We start from the raw sequence: 19,262 nt of genomic DNA, 5'->3' as shown, positions 1-19,262 counted from the left end.
CAGGCCATAGATGACAAGCATTTCACACTGTAATAGGGCACCCCGGACTCTTCTGTTAGGATGGGAAAGCAAAGAAGGAAGCTTAAAAACCTTCTTTTATTCCTCCACAAATTAACAATGGGACGTGCTACTGTACAAAACAAATAGGTCCTTTCTGCTTTTTTTGGAAGAAAAACTCTTGATAGTCACATTCCTCCTTGCCCCCAGTGACACACCCCATTAAAACTGTGTTTTATAGTAGTTTGTACACTCCTGAAATTGATTTTGCAAGAATGGCAATTGAACTTGGTCTCAAGTCCTTGGGCTTGTGGCATTTGGGCATGACTCATTCATCACGTCTGAAAAGCTGACTACAGAATCTCTTTGATCAAGCTGATGCCTAAATGGCTCCTGTGTTACCATGGCAAAGGACAGCAGACAACCACATGAGCACTTCTGTACCAGACTCTCCACTCTACCTCAGGATATTCAGAAGAAATTGAATTCAGCAGCAAAGATAAAAGTCATTGCCTTTTTTTTTTTTTACACCACTATTTCGAAATACCAATTACGTCTCAGGAAAAATGATTTCATGATCGCAGTTAATATTTAAAGTTGGAGTAGAAGTCACATACAAGCACTAAAAAATCACAGTGAATCAATTCTCAATTGTAAGAGTTTAAATAAACACGTGCATATACCTATCCTAATTATTACTGAACATCACTTTCCACTCAATTCTGAAAATACTGTTAGCAACAAGGTTTTCAGGGACAAGGTTGTACATATGTCATTACGTATGTTGTCATTTTCTTCTACATGAAGGTACTTGAAGACATCAGTCCCCTACGTTTCCTGAAAGGAGATTTTTTTTCCCCAGAGATGAAGTTCACCATTACTGACAACAGCAGCATTTGGAACAACTGCATAAACAAGGTGCACATAACCACTGCTGTTAATGTGCCATGTAGACTTGCTCTGAGTTTACTACAGCTCACCTTCTGTCAATGGCAACGTACCTTACTATTGGTGCATATTCCTTGAACAGCAGCAGTGTTTGACCAACAACTGTGAATTGCAGAAACCCTTCTCGGATGAGTAGAAGTAATGTTCATTCCATGTGACAGCCGTACAGCCATTAAAACACACACACACAGAGCACTTCTTTCTGTGGCAGAATTTTATTTGGAGGGAAATTATAACTTTTGCATTTACATGGCACAAATTATATACAGTACACTTTCCATGATAAGAATTATGATGCTGTTCACAGAAAGGTATCAAATTTTAGATAAATAATGCATAAGCTAAAATATACAAACCAGGGGTGAAGGTGAAACTATTGGCCATTTTTATTATCTATAGAAGAATTTCAAGGAATAATGTTAATTCAATGTTCAAAAAATTTTAACAAACTTCTAGTAAAGTTAATTGAAATATTTATAATACTATTCAGTTGTTGCACAGTATTTCCAATATACAATCAAGATACACAGAACACAACACTTAATATGAAAAAAACTACTGCACCCACAAATTAAAAGGTTTCACTGCCTTTTGGATGCTGCACTACCTTATTTATATAAACATTTACAACACTTCAGTAAACACAAAGGTTCTAAATGTAGTGCAGCATTATGGGGGGCCACTTTCAGCTCTTAAAATAAATGTTAAATGCCCGTATACTGTGCCATTCATTCTAAGCTGATGGTTTAAGCTGTAACCCTTAATTCCTACCATGAGTAGCAAACACACTTTCCCAACTTTCAGAAGATTCCTCTGACTACATACTCTATATTCTGAGCCCTAAACTGTCCTTGGCTTCGTTATCATTTTGGCATTTTGCCTCAGTGCTCGTAACAGCTATATCCCTTACTTTATTTCTGGTTTAATGCCCAGTTAAGTAGTCCTGCGTAGAATCTGAAGCAAAAGAATCTGCATCTTCATTATCAGAATCATCACTACTGTCATCAGCAGCTGGCTCTCCTGTCAGCGCTATCCGGGCATAATCATCAGTGTCTATAGACTTGCAGAAATGAATGGCATATTTCAGTTTTTCCTCTAGTACTTGCTTACAAGAATATCTGGGTAGCTTCAGGAGAAAGAAGCAAGTGTATGACTCGGGAAGGAAGTGGTCTGGAGGATTGTATTTATCCAATACCTGTCAAAAACAAACAGCACTGTATTTTTTGATTTACTGCCCACACCACAAATAAATATTGAAACAATACTTTAATTTATTACTCTACTTATTAAACCGTCTTTATCTCAACCCACGAGTTTTCAAACTTTTGCCTTTGATTCTCCTCCCCCATCCCACTGGCAGAAGTGGAGTGAGCATGTGGCTTTGTGGTGTTTAGCTGCCTACCAGGGTTAAACCACAGCAGTCATGCTACTCCTCCTCCACTTCTAGCTATTTAAATTAAAAGCCCCGCTCCCCATCCCACACACTTTACCTGAATAACGAAGTCCCTCCCTCTGAAATCTGCAATAGTCCTGGGCAGCCTTGTTCTGCCCCACACAAAACGCAGGAAGAGAGATCGCTCGGTATTGGAGAACGACTCCATCACTTCCCAGAACCACTGTATCAAGGAAGCAGTTGGTTCAATTCCTTTGTAAGTTGCTACAGATTTCAGGAGGTGAAGTGGAATATCTGGGCTTCCACATACCTGAAAAAGAGAATATAACGATAAGCTACAAGTCTGATCAAATCAATTGCAGGTGATTTGTTTCCTCCACTCTCTTAAAATATTTAATCAGCCTTTACGCTGACAAAATGAGAATTCAGGTATCTGAAGTACTGTACACAGTCTCCTATTACAATGATACTAAATGTACATCTTCCCATCAAGGGACAACACGCTTCTTTCATCTTCCTGAATCACATAAAGAGTTCAATAATTTACCTAGGAGGAATGTCTCCAATTCACCTCTAACAACACAGGGCTGATCTCCCACCAAACTGCTCTCAGAATTCAATACATCTTACCATGTTTTGTTTTTTTTTTTTCTTTCTTGGTTGGTTGGTTGGGATTTTTTGGTGATTTTGTTTAGTGGGTTGGGTTTTTCTTTTTATTGTTGTTGGGTTGATGGAGTTTTGGAATTCCCTTTTTTTTTTTTTTTAAATCTCCGCAAGTAATTCATTCCGTCACTGCTTCACTGCTCAGCTATATCAAAATAACTTTTTGAACACTATGAGAGCAATAAAATATTTTCTAGTCCTTCCTTGAGCGAAGTGTTTGCAATCAGAGTAAGCACTGTAAACAGTATTAAATGTGGGTTTTATTATTCCATAATCTTGGATTAGTAAAATACAAATGAAGAATCCAACTCAAAAGTTAGTCTGACAGAGGTAGCAAAACAGAAATTGATACCATGGTTTCCAGTTCATATCCTGTAAAGAGCGAAAGCAGAGGAACTGGAACAACACGGGCCATCCCTTCACGAACTGCTGCAACTTGTTCGTCAAATTCATGAAGCCTGCAGAGACACATTTCAAGGGATTCTGTGAATGCCTTCTCCTGAAAATTTTTAACTAATACTTATTGTAATATCAAGGGAGCTTTAGGTGTTCTCCTCAAGTCTCCAGCTATACACCAAAGAAAATTAATGCTTATCACACCTGATACTTGACTTGTACCAGTTTCTACAGCATTCCATACTGCACAGCAAGCTCACCGTGGAGAGGTATTTTCCACTGTTTTGAACATTTTCGTTCCAGTATTATTCATGTGCTATTCCTGGCAAGAACAGACCAATACCCCATTTGAAAAGAATTTCTCTTGGGCAAAGATCATCTGTACTTTAAGACTGTGCCCTCAAACATTCCCAACACTAGACAAGACATTACAGTAAAAGAAAAATGGGTCTGAACTAAAACATTACATCTAAGGAAAAGGATTTGCTGTGTTTTCAGACAGTGATAAGTAACATTTCAGTGCTTCTATTGCCACCCATGATTTGTGTTTTGTTTTTTTCCTCCTCTCCTGTTAAGCTAATTTCTAAGACGCTAAGCTCTGAACAGCAGACATTCACATCATTGACATGTCCAGTCCTCAGGCTTGTCATCACCAAAATAAACAAAGATCTCAGGACAAGGTCTTTCTTGTGTATCCACTTTTTCACATGGTTTCTATTCAGGTTCTAGTTTTTCTCTCAAGGGCTTCATATATTAAGAAACAAAAAATCTATTAAAATGTTTTTCCCAAAAGATTTCTAACTGTATAACACTTCAAAATCACTGTTGTCCTTTGATGACAGCTAGAATTTTCAAGACAAGAGAAACATTTCTCCAAGTGAATGCAAGTTTTTAGTATCCATTTGGTATTTTATGTATCATTTATCCATTGCAAATTATATTCTCTATTGTCAAAAAGCAGCATTAAATATTAGTCTATATCCATTTGGAGCATGTATATACATGTGAAAACAAGGACTAATTCAAGTAGTTGTTGGCAGACATTGCACTGCAAACTAACAAGTATAAGTGATGATCAGTCTGGCTCAAGTGTTCTCTAAAATAGGTAACTATGGTGAGGAGAATAAAACACCTATGAATCAGTTTCTCATCAAAATCATCTAATTTCCACAGTTCAATAGGCACAACAGGCACTGGGCTCACTGTTTCAAATAACAAGATGCCCAGAGTTGCTTCTTCAATGTACTTGTCTAGATTAGGTATCTAAGTAACCAAAGGCCCATTTGCACAAACGCTGAACTATTTCCCACGTTTTAGTGCATTGTTCAGCTTCTGTCACCTATGGATGAATTTACTTGTCTGCAGGAAGATGTCACTTATTTGATGGTGTCTGGGGTATGAACACTTTGTTTTGAGTGTTCTTTCTCAGATGAGAATAGAAGAACAATTCATCTGGGACTGCTCTTGACTTGAACGGATGATAGGAAAAATCATGAGAGCAGTAGTACTAAACCAAAGCACTCTTCATAAAGAGCTATATGAAGATGGGAAATTGCATGGAAGATAAAGTTTCAAGCCTACTATTTTATTGCATAGGATGAACTAGAAGGATGGGGAATTTCTCCACACAAAACTGGCTGACAGAACTGCTATGTCAGGACAGCTATTAAAATCTAGAGCCATGCACGATAGTTTGTTTTGTTTCCTAAATGCTATTTCCTAAAACTTAAGTTTAATCTTTTTGCTTTGGAGAGATTAAAAGCAATATGAAAATCAAATCGCATGAAAACATTATTTGTACATAAGAGGTTAAAGAATCATATTGTTCAAAAGCTTTTAAAGATTTTTAAAATAAAATGCTTGTCCATTTAAATAATATGAATGACTTATCCAACAAACCTGTAGTTTATTGCCAGCCTCACATATTCAGCTCTGTTATCCAGTGTGATATGGGTGTACTTGGAACTCAGCTGAATATCTTGACCACTTGCATTAGGCACAGTGAACGGGAGGCTCATGGCTTCAAACTCTTCTGATGTAGCTTCGTTGTCTCGAATGTACATCAGCCCAGGAATAAAATCTTTATCAACCTTTTGAAAAATAAATAACCATATGTTAAGAACAATTTATTAGCACTATACAAGAGTGCCTCTTTCCTACCAAAGCACTGCATCATGTGCCACCTACCAAAAGCATTGAGTCAAATGTCTAATGACCGTAACCACCTACATGAATTCCAAAGCAGTAAAATAGCTCAGTATATTATACAAAATTGCATTATGCTGGGATGTTGGAAGGCACACATGTTCTAGATTTCAATCCTTTTGAGGAGCATTTGCCAAGAAACTGTTATATAAGAAAATAGATTTAAAGCTTAAAAACATGATTAACTCTACAAAATCCGATGGCTGTTTTGATACAAAAGGAATCCCCTTACCAACAAGTAAATGACTTGGTGCTTTTACGGTAGGTATATTTTTAGATGACAGTAGCTGAGAAGGAACTCTTCTATGTAACAAATACCTAACTCTTAACTCCACGTTTACTGAGTTCAATAAACAGAAATTGAAAGTTTGTGATGTTCAGTATGACAGTGTGAACTATTTTCAGTAGTAGTTTGAACTCATTTTCAGACAGTAACAGCTATGGAAAGGTTTGCTGGCAAGTAGGAGTTTAAGCAGAAATATTTATCTAGTCAAATCTATGAGTGCATTTGAGAATGTTCTACAATTCAAATAGGTTATTTAGCTACTCTTGAAAGACAAACGTACAGTTTTAACAGTGAGTACAAGTGATCTTTATAAACTGGCTCAAAAATATGAAAGATTAGTCAAAATGCTACAAATACATACAGCAGGGAAGCAAATCCCCAGAGAATTTCTTATGCTAGAGTCTGCTTGTCTTCTGTAAGCTATACCCTACTCAGAAACTTCACACTTACCTCACTGAGATCAGCAATTGTTAGGTTCATTCCTGCAAGCTGCTTCCATACTGGTTCAGCCAGGTTGAGGCTCAGAGGGCTGCCAGTCCGGATAGCAATGCCCAGAAGTACACCTGTAAGTTTAAACACAGTATTTTAATTATTATTTATTTCATTTCCAATATTCTGATTGTGTAATTCAAGTAGCGTGTCACAATGTCAGTAAGAAATTACCCAGAAAACGGAACATGTTCATATGTAAGAGAGACTTGGCAGCAGGATTTAATAGGAAACAATCTCTGTTTGCTCCAGATTCATCTCTTCCATTTGGTGTCACAATTAGCAGAGGGGTCAGCCCATTCTGAAGCTCCTCACACATTTCTGCTATTGATTCACTGTAACCTCCGCCGCAATCGTCCACAGATTCACCTTGGAGAAGAAAACAGGCTTAAAATTACACACTCTTCCAAAAATGTTTCTAAATTAAGTCTTGAAATAAACTGAATTTCCTTCCACAGGGATGACTGGGTAAGCAAAAGTTTACTAAAAGCTACACTGTCTTATCTATTCTTCTGAAAACACCTTATGCTTTCCTTTGTATTTGTATATTTCCAGTTCCTCATAAACAGTATTATTTTGAACGATCATCAGCAACACACTAGACTTTGCCAGGGTTTAACAACCACTTTTGTTTTAAACACTAATCAAAACAGAACAATAGAGGTGGTAAAAGAAAGCCTAAGCAACATGACTCTTAAGTGTCATTTTAAAGTAGATTTTTGTATGTATTTTACATACAATAGGTACATTTAGGTACAGTGGGTCTTCAAACTAAATTGCATTTCATCTTAAAGCTCAAAGTGACATGCAAATTGTAAGAAATTCAAAGTAAGAGCAGCTAACCAGGATTATTTACAGATTCTGACAGATGAAGAACACATTTAGGTTTTGCAAAATGCCTGTTAAATGTAAGAAAGTTGCCTTTGGAGTCCAAGGACAATTACAGAACTGTTTCCATTCATCTTGGGTGTGGGTTTTTTTGTTGTTTTGTTTTTTGTTTATTAATAAAATCATTTTTCAAAGTTTTCATATTTCCTAAGATCTTATATGTTAGGAAGTAACATGCTATGCTGCCTATACATAGACATTGTTTAACTATACTCCTTCCCTTCTTCAGGTCCTCTAAAAAATTAAACCAGAAGAAAACAGTAAAGATAAGTGCAAAACAGTTGGGGCAAATTGGGGACAGAGAGGGAATCCTCTTACCAACAAACTTGACCTTCCAAACCCGATGAGGAAGCAGAAGGCTGTCAGGGCTGAAGGAGCTCATTTTAGCACACATCTGTCCAAACACTGACTTTGTACCATCAGGCCCAGCCAGTCCACCTTTACTCCTAGAACGTTTTACCTGTTGAATAAACGCATAGAAATCACTGTGAGAACAAATTTCAGCCAGCATCTCTGTGCAGATCACATATAAGATTGATTCATATTTAAAACATTAATGTGTTCAGTGAAACAACCGTAGAGGTCTACTCTGTATTTTTGTAGCATATACAGAGGAAGAACCCAGTTTCAAATGTACAGTGTACAGGTAGCACAGACTCCTATGACGTATCCTGACCCTTTCCAGGAAGACAAAAGCAGTTAATTTCAGGCTGATAGGAGCCCAGAACTACTACAAAATCACAGGACAGCTGAGGTTGGAAGGGACCTCTGGAGGTCACGTGGTCCAGATGGCTTCTGAAGATCTCCAGGGAGGGAGACTCCACAATTTCTGTGAACCAACCTGTGCCAGTGAGCAGCCTGCCTCCCAGTAAAAACAAACAACAAAGATTGTGCCTGCAGTCTCTTGTCCTCCCACTGGGCACCACTGAGAAGAGCCTGGCTTCATCCTCTTTGCATCCTCCCTTTGGGTATTTATACACACTGACAAGATTCCTCCAAGCCTTCTCTCTTCCACACTAAACAGTCCCAGCTTTCTCAGCTATTCCTCACAGGAGAGCTACTCCATCCATTCCCTTCATCACCTTTATGGCCCTTTGCTGGACTCTCTCCAGCAGCCCCAAGTCTCTCTTGTACTGGGGAGCCCAGAACTGGACACAGTGCTCCAGGTGCGGCCTCACCAGTGCTGAGTAGAGGGGAAGGATCACCTTGCTCAACCTGCTGCCAGAGCTTTCTCTAATACAGCTAAGAATATTGTTAGCTTTCTTTGTGGATAGGGCACATTGCTGGCTTATCAGCTTGGTGTCTACTAGGCTCCCAAGGGCCTTTTCTGCCAAGCTGCTTCCTAGCTGGGCAGCCCCCAGAGTGTCCTGGTGCCTGGGTTGTTCCTCCCCAGACTTAGGCATGTTGTTCCTAACTCTGTGACAGAGCTGTTGAACTGAGTGATTACTGTGATGATCACCATTTATGAACTGTGCAAACTTCAGTGCCAAGTAACAGAAGAAATCGGCACAGACCAAAAACACAGCATCTGGTTATCTATGTGCTTCTAGCACACATCCTGAATCGACCTAAGACTGCTGAATGATTGCTCTAGGTAGGTTGGTTGGACCTTAGTAATTTTGCTGTTAAGAGTAAAATGCAAAAGCAAAAGGGAAGTCACTGCAGTCGGACTGAATGATTCTTACCAGTTCTGCTGACAGCCCTGTGCGCTTTCTTCCCTAGATAAGAAACTCTGTGTTCCCTCAACCACCGATACCTCATTCATCTTTAATTTCAAATGGTTCAGTGTTCATCGCTTTCTATCTGTTCATCTTTGAAGCAAATGGAAAGATAGTGGGTCATCACTGATAAAGTTTCTTAAAAAATAAAGTTTTCTCTTTGTTTCTGAAGAAACTGCTAATAGTTCGAGAGTTTTTGTTTGTTTGTTTTCCTGGATTGCAATCCACTTACTTATTTCATCCTGTTTCTACTCATACAATTCACTGTCAAACCAGGGTAAGGTTTTCACAAACAAAACAAATCAGGGTGTCTGTTGTTGGCCAGAAAACTGAATACATGGTTTTTCTTAAGTTAATTAATGACAATATTTAGGTATTTACTAGCAGCATCTAAAAATGAGCAAGCACTACCAAAAATGAACGTGTGTACCTGCGTGTACACACAGTAATGCATTTCTTAAGCACCTACCAAAAAAAGTAGCATATTTAAAGATTTGATTAAGATTCCTAACAAATGCCATGCAAGGGTAATCCCACATATTTTGCTGCAGGAGATGCACACAGAATGGTTAAGAATACAAAGAGCATTTCGTCAGTACAGAGAGGAAAGAAAATAGACAGAAGGCAGGAGAAACCTGAAGTGTTTTTTTCCCCCTTAGCGTTCTGCATTTTATATTCTCTACCTGTCCTGACTGTAAAGGGAATCCTACGGTGCATATAATTCATCAATATCAATGAGAGTATTTATGCAGAAATAGCCTAGACTGATCCCACTCATCTATATTTGGTATAATACATCTCAAAATCCAGCTCTTCTGCTGCTGTATGCTTTGGATGCTGTGAAGAAAAGATCTGCCAGGTTTCTTTCAGGTTTTCCTGAAAGGCTGACACACTCCAGTCCTTCTCATGTATAGGATGTTCTAAATCAACACAAACTTGTTTTAGTTTAGTAGACTTTTAAGGAATTTCGATACCAAAGAAATTTAAGTTGAGAAATCAGTGAATCTTCTCTTGAAAAGACCATGCACGAGTAGATGGTCTGTGAATGCAGCAGTTACTTTCAAACCACAGACTGAAAATACAAATTAAGTGACAATAAAATGGCAAGCAATCTTGGCTGAACTGAATAGAAAGGTATGCACATTTGCTATTGTACGTTTAATTCAGTACTTACTCACTAGCAATGCAGGATTTTCATTTAACCTGATCCTTTAGATGCAGGAATGGTTATGACTTGACTTTAGAGAAGCAGCGTAAGAATGCCATGAGGGATTATTGACACTTCTGCCAGAACCGTAATATATTGCTGTGCTGACAGATGCCCATATTAAAATGTAAAAAGTTTTTAGCAAAGAGTAAGACTCTTCACTGGAAAATAGCAAAACTGTGGTCTCTGGACCACAGAGAAATGCAGCAGCTCAGAAACAGCATACAGCAACAGTGAATAGTCATTTATTGTGAGCAGAACCACTGCAACAAAGGGGGAGAGGCACTCAAGTCAATCTGTAATTCGGTTAATGCATTTTTAAGTGAAAAAGATCACACAGTTACAGACTAATAAAAACGTTTACAAAAAGATGGCAGCTTATTAGTTAGAATCAGCAGAGAAAGAAAAATGTACTGTTAACATAGAAGACATCTGTGAAGAAAACAAACACAATTCGAGGATATGTAATGAAATCCATTTCCAGAAGAGGAAAAAAAAAATAGTGTGGTAATTCCAAGAGCACAGACAATGCATCATCTGTGCCTTCAAGTTTCAGTTATCCATGCTTAAACTGAAATGGCACAGAGGAAAATACAGCACCAAAAGTATAGAAAAGCTATTCTACAAAAATAAGACAAAAAAGCTTAGCATGTTCAGTCTAGGAAAACGAAGGTTGACACGAAATGAGTATCCTTTAAAAGCACATTTGATAAGGGACAAGACAACAACCAGGAAGGAGGAGGGATGCTTTTTAAACTGAAGAGTAACACTTGCAAAAGAACAAATAATCCATTCATTAATATCTTGTGCTTAACTTAAGGCCATATAATTTTTAATCGCCATACTAGTGGGATTTCTATAATCCACATTTAATAAGTAGTCCTAGTAAGGAGGAAGAAACTATTCTTAAAGTAGAATTTAATATATCCAGAAGTGCAACATTCCTCCCAAGACAGCAGAGGACATTGAAAAACCTTTCCTTTGGAGATCTTTTGTAATATTGTGTTCCTGAGAGTACATATTCTCCTTAATAACTAAAATTTGCTTGTCTTTTAAAAGGAGGAAATTCCTTTCAACTGCTTCGATACTCTTTCATCCAAAGGCAAGGTATGATTTAACAGCAGTAAGAACATCTTTGCCTACAGATCTCAACACCACACTTGACACCACTGACATTTGACACCACTTTAGTTAGTCTGGTACCTAAGTACTAGGTAAATCTATTTACTAGTTAGCAGGTCACTAAGTGAGCTTGAGCTCTGGAGCCATCTACCAACATAATTTGGTTTAGTTTGCAGCTCAGTCTTTGACTACTTCTATCATGCCACTTTAGAACTGGATCCAAGTGCTGTTCTGAAGCATTTCACTGGAAGACCATTCCCAGCAAGTAATATCAACAAAACTGCATTACTTTGGTTTCTTCTACCCTACGCAATCCTCTGATGGTGTCCTAAAATGGCTGTGCATTCCAGCTTGCCCTCATGCTATACCTCAAGTCATAAAAACATCTACCCTCAATTTTTTTTATGTTATAGAAAATCCAGGTCGGTACTCTGGTGACTTGCAGTACAGTCGCCATCATATTCACAGTTCACTCACCTTGAGCAAGAACAACAAAACACTCCCCCAAAACGCTGTGTCTAGCTATCATGAGGCTCCCAGCAGGCATCCAGGCTAAATTAGTTCCCTAAAAGGAATCTAGTCCATGGAAAACTTGACCTCAGGACAAGAGAGTCGTGCCTGGCTTGCCTTCACAGAAGTTAACAGCTGTTATGACCAGTTAACAGTATTTTTGAAGAAACCACTGAACAGCAAATTTCAGGAAACATTTTAAAGAACAAGTCAGTATCTGCAAAAAACCTTGCAATTAAAACCTCATCTGTTTACTTTATACCAAGGGAGATGAAGAACTGAATTGACTGCACTATATAATTTATGAACTGTAAAAAAAGTCTTTTGACAGCAATGGGATCTTTGAGTCTAGCTGCAGTTAGACTCACAACTACAATTAAGATGAAAATTCCCACCATTGATGATTAGCTGTTTGAGACAGCTTTGAATCTCTACTTAAAGGATCAATCAAATAGTTTTAAGAAAGCACATTTCCATTCCCTGCAAGAACTAACTAAAGAATTTATGGCTTCTAATTGGTACTGTATAAGCAGACTAGATTATGATGATCATCTTTTTTAGTCTTCACTTGGCTAAATCTAGGACAGACTTGCGTTACAGAAATATTTCATTTCCTATGGAAACTATGAAAAATAGAAGCCCCACAGCGACCAATTCTGTTCTAGATTTAAAGAGAGATTCATGTAATGGACTGGAATACAAGAGAAAGCTCATCTTTATAAATTACCTCAACAGTAGAAGGATATTAAGAAATGAGCCCAAACCCCAACCATTAGTTTCCTGCTTAAAGTTAAATATTTGCACTACTTGCTAGACTTTCTGAATTCCCCCAAAAGAGTAATGGGAAGATCATTGGCATTCCCTTCAGCTTCAAATTCACAAATAATATATGAAAATAACAAATTTTAATCATGTCACATTCCCATAAGTTTTATGGGCCAATAAAACATACCAAATGAGCAGAAAATATTGTCCAGGAGAAATAGAACATATTTCAGTTCACTAAGAGAAAGCTGATTAGTCAAAATTTTCCCAAATTCTCCGTTCTAACCTTACGAAGAGTAGCTTTCTTACTTTCTAATATATCAAAAAAGGAAGAAAAAACATGACTAAATGAAAGAAACACATGAGGATTCTGTAAGACCAGACTTCAGCCCATTTAAAGAAACAATGTTTTACTATTCTATGTTATGGAAATATCTATGGAAAGAAAGACACATCTGGCCTAAGGCACAACGTTACATTTTCTAACATCAATTATAAGAAAAAAAGCCTTTTTGTATCAAACCGTTCTGCAATCAATATGACTACATGTGATGACCAGCAGAGGACAAGAGTTTAAGAGCCTGATTCTTAATCATAACGAAGAGCCTTCCCAGCACCCTCCCCAGCCCTTCATGCTCTATGATACGAAAGCAACTGCGGAGTAATTCATGTGACCACTTGGGAAGGTAAGTAAGGCATCAGAATCACTACTCTCTTGAATCATCTAATATAGTGAGTTTTGAAAAAGCAGTCCTTTGTCAAGCAGGACATACTTTGCTCATTCATTACAGTCCAAATCACACACTTGATATTTCAAGAAGTGTCTCCTTCCCCTGTACAACTACAGTCTGCATGAAAACATATTGAAAAAAAAAGAAAAAAAAACAAGCAGATTTTGCTACGTTTGCTTCTTCATTGTTTTATCCTCCAATTCAACTCCTCCAAGTATACTAGGACATCAAACAGCTGAAACACAAAGGGACCTGACAAACATAGAGCACTGCTGGCTAAACATACATATTAAAACCAGAACTTCAGCTTCAGATACCTGTATTCTATTGAGCTCTACAACTGGCCCGTGCTGACGATCTCTCACCATAGTTGCTTGTACAACTTTTCGGAAAGCTGCCTCCTAAAAAAGAAAAATACAAAAAATGAAGTTGCAAAACTGCTATCCAGTAAGAATGCTGCACATATTACACAGATAAACACACACACACTTCAATTTAGAGAGAAAAAAATGACTTCAACAGAACAGAGAAACTGATCCTGTACTACCAGTCTTCAGCAGTTTTCTTCCAAGTGCATCACAAAACACTAGAAAAAGCATAAAGCCTCGTAGTCTCTCTTCAGAAGACATGGAAACAGGCATCAAATGCTTTTGAAATACTCAAAAACAAACAAGTAAGAGCAACAGGAGAGGAAGCTGTGAAGTGTTAAAGGGCATGTTATTTGTGCTAATAGAATTCAAGCCTGAAACACGTGGGATACCAAAAAGTAAAGAGGAAAGTCTCTCCTGCATCAATCACTCAATATCATGGCTTGAAAAGTTGTACTGCATCCAGCTTCAGTTATTACTAGGCAACCAACACACTACTGAGTATAAATTGATTTATACCACACTAACATAAGTATATGGCAAACAGTTAATGTCAGAGAAAAACAATGAAAAAAAAGCCAAAGAAGGAACCATCCTGCTAAGGAAAGGAATAAACAAAAAAATAAAAGGAAAACTTTTCATGCAAATTTAAATATCTGAGGTTAACTCGCTAGATACTTGGATACAATTTTACACTCTCAGTTTGAAGGTGGGTTTTTTGTTTAAGTCTTTAGAATCTCTGAAGGTAAGCTTGACTTAAATGCCTAGATACAGGTACAACATCACAACTTCTGCTGTCCCCAGTGAATGCCTTGGACAAAAAATACACCTTTTACCATATTTCATCTTGTATCTGAAGCCTTTCTACAACAGTTCTACCCACTCTAAAGTAAATGACATTAAATATGCTTCCTACACACCGACTCTCATATTTAATTTACTTAAAGACTCCCTGTTAATAGCATTAAGGTATAAAAGTGTCATGAACAGAATAGCTATCCCTTCTCTTTCCTTCCTCCCCAGTCCAGGTTTTGATGGAAAAAAATGTGTGGTCTTCTCTTGGTATGTGAAGTATGTGTTCTACCAGATTTCTTTACTTCACAATTTTATTGGGGTCTAGAGAAAGAGACTAAGACGATACATTCTAAGGAGTCTAGTTACAGGTTGTGTCTTATTTATTGACAAGGAACAGTACTGCAGAAGAAAAATTAACTGCTTCTAGTTTCAAATGGATTTTGTCCTCTGCAGATTTTGGATTTTGTCTGTTTTTATACTGTTATCATTTTTTGTTAGATTAGACAAGTTACTAGGACAGTGAGAAAATACAGATCCAAAACCAATGATCATACTGAACACCAGTCATCTTTTCCACATCTAAAGTTTTGAATTAATCTTGCATCCTTCAAGAACCTTAATTATCTAGACTTTCTCATGACCAACCTTCCTTACCACTGTGAAATTCCCTGCTTCTTTACCCATTTGAGACTGAACTCCTAGGTACTGCCTTCCTTTTAACCCTAGTCTAAAATCATAAAACCTGCATGGAGCTTTGGATCAGGCTGTGCATCACCTGTTTGTAACAACTGAAATACAAAAGCAATGACCATTTGAAATTTGTGGTTCCACCCCCCACGAATAAGCACCTACTGATTACTCTAAAAGAAATTTGCCTACACTACAAAAGACTTACAATATAAAGTTATTTTTAAGAACAAGATAGAGTAAAACCATAATGAAAAACAGAGGGGAACATAATAAAGGGAACACATTCACAAAGAAAGGTATTTGCATAATTGGAATGCAAATATTTGACATGCAACATACAGAACAAAATGAGATAAAAAGTTCTACTTCCTTCAGAAACTGTTCAAGCAGTACATTTCTCTTACAGTTACAAATCACTGCCTTAAAAAACTATCCTGATAAATACCTTTCCCTGTGAAATCAGTATTCCCCGCAGTGTGTCAAACCCAACTGAGGGTCCTTGGCCAGTTTCATCCAATCTTCCTTCAAGATCAAACATTGGAATGCAAGGACAGAAGAGTTCAGAAATGTGATGCAACAGCAGAAGCCTGTTTCTCAATGAAATGATGGGTATTTCCTGTAGATGATTGTACTCCATAGGAACCTGCGATAAGGCAACAATATCCAAAAGTAATTTAGAATTATTATATACTTCATTTTATTAAACAGAACAATTTAAGATTTGTAGGTGAATCTGTATTAAATTCAGGTATTGCTTATTCACCCTGTCAAAACTTAATACAGAGTCCAGTTGTGTCTAAAAAAATATTCATAGCATATTAATAGTAATTATCTAGACTGAAACTGCCTGCAAGTATTAGAAACATGACAGACTATTCATGTTATCCCAAAATTCACAATTATTTTTATCCATAGACATACTTTACCACTACACCCAGGCATTATGCACCATCATTACAGCTGAAAAACTGAATGTTCAAAACCAATCTTCTCAATGTGAGGCAAGCAATGATGAACCCCACTAGGAAGATCCTCACTGGTAGAATATAGAATTAAAATTCCCTCCAATTTACTGTTCAGTATTGGATTACCAACTGAATCTTTCTTTGGAAATAAGGACGTTAAACAATGGCTCAAAATAAATCAAAGCATGCCAAACTGATTCAGGGATTTAGAAAAGAAATATGTCTGCTAGAGGATGAACAATAAGAATACTAAGTACCTTTAGAATCTGAATGTAGTAAGCCAAAAGTATTACCTGTGTAGGGAGCTTGCCAGCATTTGCAGGTTTACTGGTTGACCATGCTAAAGTATGTGCTGAGCCACAGGCTACCCTGTTGATCTTTTTGCCCTGAAGTGCTGCAACCAAGCGTGGTCTTTGGATGGCATTAGTTGTTCCGTCTCCAAGCTGCCCTTCATCGTTATCTCCCCATGTATACACCTCCCCTAAACCAATAAAAGTAATTACTTCTGAAGCCAAGATAGAAGATTCTGATATTTTTAAAATAAAATTTTATAAATATTTTAACCAAATGAGGCCCTCAACTGTAATTAGGATTTCCAGGACTGTAGTCACCCTGAAAACCACTATCTGTTGCAGGTAAAAATTAAATGACACAGTTACGTTCCTACAGCAGCTAGTATTAGATGCATCTATTTCTTCACAGTGTGTACAACAAAGTTCTGCTGCAGAGCAGTAGGAAATGGCAGACCAGAAGAGAAAAACCTTTTCAAAATATCAACCTTGTTTCCAAGCAAGGTTTCATTTTCTACAGTTATCTCCTATTTCACTACCATCTATAACACCCAGTTACTGTGCAGACTTTAAATTTGGGAGTGAGTCTGCTGTAAAGAGATCTTGTATCTCAATGTCCTGGTTTCAGTTAGAACAGAATTAATTTTCTTCCTAGTAGCTGGTGGAATGCTGTGTTTTGGCTTAGGATGAGAAGAGTGCTGATAACACCCCGATGTTTTAATTGTTGCAGAGCAGTGCTTATACCAAGCCAAGGACATCTCAGCCTTTTGCTCTGTCCTGCCAACAGGCAGGCTGGGGGTGCAGTAAGAGCTGGGAGGGGACAGACCCAGGACAGGTGACCCAAACTAGCCAAAGGGGTATTCCATACCATCTGACGTCATGCTAAACAATATATAGGGGTGGCTAGCCGGGGGGAGGGGGCCGGACTGCTCGGGGTTAAGCTGGGCATCGGTCAGCGGGTGGTGAGCAATTGCATTGTGCATCACTTGTTTGTACATATTATTATTACTTTCCTATTATCACCATTGTAACATTATTGTTATTATTGTTATTATTATTTTGTTATTATTATTTTCCTGTCCTGTCTTATTAAACTGTCTTTATCTCAACTCACGGGCTTCACTTTCCATTTCTCTCCCCCGTCCCAGAGAGGGAGGGGGGAGGGTGAGCGAACGGCTGCGTGGTGTTTAGCTGCCAGCCGGGTTAAACCACGACACTCAACCTACTCTATAAAAAGCAGTATTGTTTGCACAATGCTTCATTTACCAGGTTAAAACACCTCAACAGGTAAAAAAAAAAAAAACTGTAAAAACACTAAATCAAATCATTCAACTCCTTGATGAACTTGTCGTAACTTTTAGAGCTCTGTATTGTTCTTTGACTGTCTGTATTTATGAAACTTAACTGTTATTTTTATCAATTAAAAGCCTTCTGTTATTTTTTAAGTGATCACTGTAAATCAATGACATACTTTCTACTCAAGATTTATGCAACATCTGCAAACAAAATATGCCCAGGCACATAAAGGACCAGTATTTTTAACAAGGACAGCCTACCAACATCTGAGCAAAAAAATATTTTTCCCCCTCCAAATGCAGTACTAAGTAATATCTGAGTACTAAGTATATCTGATTTTTATACCATCTTCAGTGCAGCAAACACAGTGTAAAGACCCTGTAGCAATTGCAATGACTTTCTTTCCTTGCAGTCCCTGCACTTGTCGTGGTCTTCTAACATGGTCATCAGATCCATGGCCTAGCCGATGATAATCTCCTTTGCCCCTGCACAGAGAAGATAAAACATTTCAAAACTCCGTTTTATTCTTAGGAAAAAACAGGAGGACAGACTCTGTCTGATATTAGGCCTGTAGATATATTTATAAATAGTCCAACAACCAAAAATATTTGATATTTAGGGGAAACAATATGACTCTGTCTCCAATTATTCAACATTAATCAACCCCAGCTTGTATGACATGGATGTGATTCTGCTGACAGAGTGAAAAAAAAATACTTAAAACCCCACTACATGGTTTCTGCTTATTCTGTGCAGGTCTTTACACCACATTTCAATGTGTATTTTGTTTCTTCTAAAAGTGTGCAGGCCACAGATCCATTGCAAGCATCCAATTGCAAAAACAGTAAGTTCACTGACGTCAGGGACTGGAACGGTAACTAATGTAAGATATTTACCAGGTATACACTGCTCCAGATTTGGTAAGAGCCACAGAAAATTGTGATCCACATTCTACTTTAACCACTCCAAGGCCTGTGAGGGAATCAATCTAGAAAAATAATAGCAAAATAAATCAAAATTAATTAAGGAAGCTATGGTTTCATCAACTGCCTTGTATTTAGGAATGTCTTACATGTAAGTCAAATAGGATGTGTAAGTGTTAAAGTGTCTGTGTATGCGCTTATGAATTAAAATATGCATATAGATCTTTTAGTAGAATTCCACTCCTTTCATCTTTCCACTATTTACTACTTAAACATTCAAAAGAAGCTCAGACTTGGAAAATTGTTTAAGATCTTATCTACTATTTTACCTGCAGTAATTGCTCCTTAGTAAAAACAGTAGGGTTTTGTCTCCAAATTCTTAACATTAATCATCCCTAGCTCCTCTGACATTGGATATGATTCTACTGACAGTAAAAAAAAAAAATACTTAAACCTGCAATACACCGTTCCTACTCACTGTGTAGGTCCTCATGTCATTTTACCATCAATGCTACGGGACTGATGATTTATGAGACAAACAAGCTACTTCCATATTGTGTTGCATCATGCAATAAAAAACTTATTTGGGATAGTCTGGTAGGCTTTGTCCTTTGAGA

The 19,262-nt window shown here is 37.6% G+C and overlaps 1 protein-coding gene across 4 annotated transcripts in view; it reads right to left on the bottom strand.

Annotated features, from left to right (window-relative positions):
- Nucleotides 1–1,141: 1,141 nt before the first annotated feature.
- HERC2 (HECT and RLD domain containing E3 ubiquitin protein ligase 2) overlaps nt 1,142–19,262 on the bottom strand; it is a 110,149-nt gene continuing 92,028 nt past the window's right edge. For all 4 annotated transcript variants that reach the window (XM_032185444.1, XM_032185471.1, XM_032185460.1 and 1 more), the window contains 12 exons: nt 18,619–18,710; nt 18,068–18,207; nt 16,430–16,617; nt 15,617–15,814; nt 13,636–13,719; nt 7,584–7,725; nt 6,552–6,746; nt 6,339–6,451; nt 5,297–5,487; nt 3,354–3,459; nt 2,436–2,648; nt 1,142–2,140 (listed from right to left, as the gene is read on the bottom strand). In XM_032185444.1, the coding sequence (XP_032041335.1) occupies nt 1,868–2,140; nt 2,436–2,648; nt 3,354–3,459; nt 5,297–5,487; nt 6,339–6,451; nt 6,552–6,746; nt 7,584–7,725; nt 13,636–13,719; nt 15,617–15,814; nt 16,430–16,617; nt 18,068–18,207; nt 18,619–18,710 (1,935 nt within the window). In that variant the 3' untranslated portion in view covers nt 1,142–1,867. The remainder of the gene's footprint in view (nt 2,141–2,435; nt 2,649–3,353; nt 3,460–5,296; nt 5,488–6,338; nt 6,452–6,551; nt 6,747–7,583; nt 7,726–13,635; nt 13,720–15,616; nt 15,815–16,429; nt 16,618–18,067; nt 18,208–18,618; nt 18,711–19,262) is intronic.

The sequence above is a fragment of the Aythya fuligula genome, chromosome 1 (genome assembly GCF_009819795.1).
Source record: "Aythya fuligula isolate bAytFul2 chromosome 1, bAytFul2.pri, whole genome shotgun sequence".
Lineage (NCBI taxonomy): Eukaryota > Metazoa > Chordata > Aves > Anseriformes > Anatidae > Aythya > Aythya fuligula.
Note: the sequence above shows the minus strand (reverse complement) of the source record. Positions and strands in the feature narration are given on the sequence as shown.